Source organism: Nicotiana attenuata, chromosome 3, assembly GCF_001879085.1.
Source record: "Nicotiana attenuata strain UT chromosome 3, NIATTr2, whole genome shotgun sequence".
Classification (NCBI taxonomy): domain Eukaryota; kingdom Viridiplantae; phylum Streptophyta; class Magnoliopsida; order Solanales; family Solanaceae; genus Nicotiana; species Nicotiana attenuata.
In genome coordinates, this window is record NC_031991.1 from 47,560,350 (window position 1) to 47,566,274 (window position 5,925).

At 40.5% G+C, this 5,925-nt stretch overlaps 1 protein-coding gene across 3 annotated transcripts; it reads left to right on the forward strand.

Moving 5' to 3' along the window:
• LOC109223685 (DEAD-box ATP-dependent RNA helicase 20) lies at positions 206-5,925 on the forward strand. 3 transcript variants are annotated; one of them, XR_002067643.1, is made up of 9 exons: positions 206-886; positions 966-1,142; positions 1,242-1,403; positions 1,491-1,645; positions 2,735-2,827; positions 2,963-3,048; positions 3,136-3,362; positions 4,988-5,112; positions 5,240-5,330. XR_002067643.1 is itself a non-coding variant. In XM_019388082.1 (9 exons), exons 1-9 carry the CDS (start codon positions 283-285, stop codon positions 5,680-5,682), a joined length of 1,833 nt encoding a protein of 610 aa, XP_019243627.1. In that variant the 5' UTR covers positions 208-282; the 3' UTR covers positions 5,683-5,925. The 3 variants fall into 3 exon arrangements, 1 of the variants encoding a protein (XP_019243627.1); XR_002067642.1 differs by having other exon boundaries at positions 207-886; positions 4,988-5,098; positions 5,240-5,331; XM_019388082.1 differs by lacking the exon at positions 4,988-5,112 and adding an exon at positions 5,588-5,925 and having other exon boundaries at positions 208-886; positions 5,240-5,473.

A 5,925-nucleotide genomic window follows, 5' to 3' on the forward strand; every position in this document is an offset into this window, starting at 1 on the left:
TTGGGTTCTTCTTCTGCAAAAAGAAAAGCTACTGAAGAAGAAGACTCAGAAAAAGAGGATGAAGGAGGCTCCCTGGTGACGAGACCACGAGCTAGAAGACGTGNGTACACATTCACTTCGTAATTTATACGCAGGAGTATTATGTTTCTGCATAAACTATACAAGCATAGAAACTCTGTTGGCAATAAAGTTTGAATCTTGTGATTGGGGGTATTCACTATTTGCTTGTGTTTCTCCGATTGCAGTGATCTAGTGGGTCCACCTCATATATATTCTCGGCCTATGCCTGGTGGAGCTGCGGCTAGCTACGGTCGTGGTGAGCCCCTTCCTTATGGCGGTCCTCAAGCACCGCCTATGGACTCTGGTGCTAGAGGGGGTAGTGGAATAGGTAGATCTGGACCTGTTGGTGGCGGGTTCAATGGGTATTCACCTTTTGAAGGTGGTTTTTCAAGAGGGGCTGGTATGGGCCGGGACAGTGGCTTTGGAGGTGACAGAGTGGCTAACGGTGGTATGGGAGACCGGCCTGGGCGATTTGGTGCGGGGTCAAACAACACTGGAAGTAGGAGTGGTGGGAGAGGAGGTAGGGATTTTGATGGAGGCTACAGTGGTGGACGTGGAGGTGGAAGGTTTAGTTCGGATGGAGGCCGTGGTGGGAGAGGAGGAGGTAGGCATGGGAGCTCGCGAGATGATCTAGACAACCTTACTCTTCCAAAGGCAGACTTCGGAAACTTGGTACCCTTCGAGAAGAATTTTTATGTTGAACATCACTCTGTGAGGGCAATGACTGAAGAGGATGTTGCTCTTTATCGTGCACGGCGTGAGATTACTGTTGAAGGCCATGATGTCCCTAGGCCAATTCAGATGTTCCATGAGGCAAACTTTCCTGGTATTACTTCTGGAGACCTAAATGTATTGATGATTTAGCTAAATCTTTTGAAATTTGTCTGATTGAATTAGTGTGCTAGATTATTGCCTCGAGGTTATTTCAAGATTAGGATTTGTTGAGCCAACACCTATCCAATCACAAGGATGGCCAATGGCTTTAAAGGGCAGAGACTTAATAGGGATTGCTGAAACTGGTTCTGGGAAGACTTTGGCATATCTATTGCCGGCTTTGGTCCATGTCCGCGCACAACGGTTGGGTTAGTATGGTGTTTCCTGTTTGTTTTTGATTGTGTAGACTGGCTTGCTGCTTTTTATTGACTGGCTCCATCTTGATCTTTTCTCCCTCACAAATCCAGCTCATGGTGATGGCCCAATCGTGCTAGTATTAGCACCTACGAGAGAATTGGCTGTTCAGATTCAAAAAGAAGCTGTCAAATTTGGATCGCGTGCCAACATTAGCAGTACTTGCATTTATGGTGGTGCCCCAAAAGGACCTCAAATCCGTGATCTTAAAAGAGGTTTTCTGTTTCTTTGTTTGTTTCTAACTTGTTTGTTTTGAATCCTTTTTTGCCGAACTGGTTTTAAAACGTGAAACTTCATATCAGGAGTTGAAATTGTGATTGCAACCCCTGGTCGGTTAATAGATATGCTGGAAGCTCAACATACAAACTTGAAAAGAGTGACTTATCTCGTACTGGACGAGGCTGATCGAATGCTGGATATGGGGTTTGAGCCTCAAATCAGGAAAATAATTTCCCAGGCATGCATATTCATTTCTTTCTTTTTTCCTTTATGATTTTAGTTGCACAACAATCTGTAATTTCGTACAATATCATTTTGGGCCCTCATCTGTGTCAATACTTCATCATGTTCGTCCACTGTAGTGGAAAGTAAGGATATTATTTTGGGCTATCCTGCAGCCAGGCAGCTACAATTACTCAACTTGCATAATGATTATCTTTTTGTTTGACTTAGTCTGTGGATGTTACTAACCATGAATAATATGTGAGAGACAGAGGTTTCTCGACTGAGTTTCTTACATGCTTGATTTTGCTCCTTAAATATGGAAATTTTCCTGATAGCTAAATTTCGGGGAGCATTGAATATTTTAAATTTTGAAGGGGTAAGGGAGATTCTACTTTTTTTGTTGTTGTTGATAAATAGGGGTAATGGACTGGAGATACTCAACACGTTCATGTAACTTTTCTTTTCCAAGTCATTGAAGAGGTTTTAATAGTATAGTTATCAATGCAATGGAGTTTAGAGGTATTTTGATGGAAGTAGTCAGCTCTGCCGTTTGCTTTAAAATTTGGCAAAAATTCCATCGTTATCTTCCCGGACATTGCCTGGTTGATGGGCTGGTATCAGATGGCTTCTGGTCTTCTCATCTAACTTAATGCAGGATTTAACCGTACATGGCATGCTGAACTTCTGCATTTCTATGGCTCTGCGGTGAAAGATGGATCTTTCATAAGGATATGTTCGTTTCTCCCTATTTGTTTGACTGTGCACTAATTTTGTTCTGCTGTTTCTCGAACCCTCTAATTATCTATGTTTTTGCTCAAAAGGGGTTGAAAATGTATTATCTATTTCTTAAATTAGAATCTGAACGAAATAGCCTCGAATTACCCCTATTCCTTGGGGTAGGGGTAAGGTCTGCGTACTCACTACCCTCCCCGGACCCCACTTGTGGGATTTCACTGGGTTGTGGTTGTTGTTGTTGTGATGATGTATTTTGTCTTGGTCGTATTCTGTTTCGTTATTGGTTGTGATTGAATTATTGCATGGCAAAGTCCTCTAGGAGAAGCTCAGAGTCTGAGGTTGAAAATATTTCTTCATGATGCTACAGATTAGACCAGATAGACAAACCTTGTATTGGAGTGCGACTTGGCCCAAAGAGGTTGAAAGCCTGGCTAGGCAGTTTCTACGCAATCCCTATAAGGTAAGTAGAAGTAAGCAGTGATGCCATATTATAATGCATTGACTTTATAGTGTGTTAACATACAAGTGCATCACAAGTAACATCACTGTTTTTAAAGATGTTTTGCAATGTGTTTAAACATGCTTAAATTGTCAGGTCATCATTGGGTCTCCAGACTTGAAAGCAAATCAATCCATAAGGCAAATCGTTGAAGTTGTCACAGATTTAGAGAAGTATAGAAGGTGTGATTTAATAGCCACCCACATGTTATTCTATGATTTCCCTCTTCAAACTTGATTGCTCATGGTCATGGTTTTATGATTTCACAGGTTGATTGGGCTTTTGAAAGAAATGATGGATGGAAGCAGAATCCTAATATTTGTAGAAACAAAGAAAGGATGTGATCAAGTGACAAGACAGTTGAGAATGGATGGATGGCCAGCTTTATCCATCCATGGCGATAAAAGCCAGGATGAGAGGGATTGGGTCCTGGCTGAATTCAAAAATGGCAGAAGTCCCATAATGATTGCCACTGATGTTGCTGCACGTGGTCTTGGTAGGATCAATAATGTTTAGGATTACGATTTTTTAGTCTGTCCATTTAGGTCTTTCACACTAGAGGAAACGAGTCTCCGGCTGCTGTCAACTTTCCTGGGTTAGTAATCTGTGGTTTGGGTACATAGGTTTGGGATGCATTTAGGGGCGCGTTAACCACAATAACAGAGAAACAATATTTTTGCTCAGTTGAGCAGGAGAAGATAGGATTTCTCGGAACTGTCAATATCAGAACAATTAGTTGAATTAAATGCAGAAACTTAATAGTAATCCCTTAACGTATTATGTGACCAACTCTTCAGTAATCTCAAAAATTGGAGGGATCTTTAAATAGGAGAATCCGCTCTTACAGTGAGCACTATGATGATGTAATAATGTAGGGGAATTTGAATGTTTTCACACACTTCTAAAGGAGAGGAATCCCTCGTAGAGCTGTAAGAATGTCCCCATTGTAAAAATTTTGGTTTAGTAGCACGTCTTAACTTCCCTTTTCTGGTCTGCATTTGATAGTTTGGTCACAAGGAAACCAGAGGTCGGACATTAATTTGGACTATCCGAATACATTTTTCAAGTTGGGATATATTGGAAAGTATAGTGCTGAAAGAGGTTTCCAATCAAGGTCAATGATAAGATTGCCTTGATTTGCGGTTGTTGGTAAATGCTAAAGTTTTTAGATAGGGGTCAATCAGTTTGAGGCAACCTGGGTTTAAAAGAAAGTTATACAGGCTGTATGGAGGGAGTCCTATTCTCATTAGTGGAGTTTGTTTATGCAGCCTTCTTAGTTTGTCATACAATTTCAAGTTATGTTTAATGTCTTATGGCATAGCATCCTTATCGAAAAATGTTTAATGTCTGTTGACAAAGCATCACACAAAAAATTTATAGCTTGTGTTCTTCTGATTTGCCCCTATATCTTATCCTCAGAATAGGAAACCTGTGAGATCTCTTAAAAAAAGAGAGCCGATGATGGGGCGAAGGTCGCATTGCTTCATTTCCTTGGTAAAATTAGGTGTACAGCTTCTTTTACATATGTGGGCTTACTTGAAATTTTTACATTGTAGTTAGTGGAAATTGAAATTTTAATTCATAATACAGGCACTTGTGAGTATTACACTCGTCACCCCATCCTTAAAGCACACAAGCTAATTGGATGGCTGATTGTGTTTCTATCTACACTTAGAAAGTTGTTGGGTGGTAATGATACTATAGGGACCTAGTATTATTGCAGCACCCTGCACCCTACCCTGCTAATCAGTGGAGCATTTGAGCATTCAAGCTGAATGAATGGCCAATTGTTCTTTTCTACATTAGAAAGTTTGGTGGTGGGTATAAAGGGGATATGTTTTCTCTTCGAGCTGAATTGATGTTGGTTTTTAAAATATTGCCAACTGCCGTTGTGAAAAATAGGTATTAGAAGGAAAATGGGAACTGGTATAGTGAAAAATAGGTGTCAAATGAAGGTGTTAAACTTCATGGTGCAATTAGTGAAGATCCATTTGTTATATTTTAGGAATTTTAAGCTTAGGGAGGCGGCTTTTGTTGAATTTCCTAGACTTTTTCCACAAAGGGTATGTCTCAAGTCATTTTGTCTAAAGTAAAGTTGAGGTTAACGTTGCCCATCCACAGTTTTGGAGCTGGTTGCCCTGACAGCCCGGTAGACTCATGCAAGATTATCGTGTCACTGGATTTGATTTTGGAAGTTGTGGTGGAGCTGCTCCTTATCCCTGCCAGGTTAAGGTGGGCACATTTATGTAAGGAATGTGTTATATCTTACATACGATCACTTGGATCTCAGTACTGCAGGGATAAGGTTGCAAGTTATGTTGTACTTTTTTCACCAGTTGGGTGTAACTGGAGTTATTGTTTGATTTGATGCAGATGTTAAGGACATAAAGTGTGTTGTCAACTATGATTTCCCTTCAAGTCTTGAGGATTATATTCATAGGATTGGCAGAACTGGACGTGCAGGTGCCACGGGAACTGCATTTACATTTTTCACCCATGCAAATGCCAAGTATACCCGACAGCTTATTAAGATCCTTCAGCAGGCAGGGCAAATTGTTCCACCTCAACTTTCTGCATTGGCAGGGTCTACTGCTCACAGCACTGGAGGTTTGTGTTTAAAAACTCAGCTTTTAAATCTATTCTGTATATTAGTCCAACTTGTTAACATGAGAATAAAGGTTAGTAGTCGATTTTATTTGGATTTTGCTTTTCTTGCTACAGGGAGCAATTTCCGGTCTAGAGGACGAGGTGGCTTTGGAAACCGGGACCAGAAGTCTGGATCCAACGTAATTCCTCTTGGTAGAAGGCCTTGGTAGTTACTGTGCCTACTCCAATAGAGGATGCTATATACATATAGGACTATGTATACTAGTTTCTAAAATCCATGGGTCTTGGGTTACTGTATTCTGTTCAGTTTAGAACGAAAAATGTTCTTGCTAGTTGATTGATTTATTTAATTAATGGGGAGAAGCTAACATGTTTCCTTTATAGTCGTTGTCGAATTGGTTCATTATGTTGACATGTTTTATGAATGTGGTTATGCAAATGGAGTTAACATA

What these genes read in the sequence shown, in the direction of transcription:
- LOC109223685 (XM_019388082.1), top strand. Translation starts at nt 283, where the DNA reads ATGCCTGGTGGAGCTGCGGCTAGCTACGGTCGTGGTGAGCCCCTTCCT. An exon ending in AATCCGTGATCTTAAAAGAG is followed by an intron (nt 1,404 to 1,490) that starts GTTTTCTGTTTC and finishes ACTTCATATCAG; the next exon opens with GAGTTGAAATTGTGATTGCA. An exon ending in TGTTGCTGCACGTGGTCTTG is followed by an intron (nt 3,363 to 5,239) that starts GTAGGATCAATA and finishes GATTTGATGCAG; the next exon opens with ATGTTAAGGACATAAAGTGT.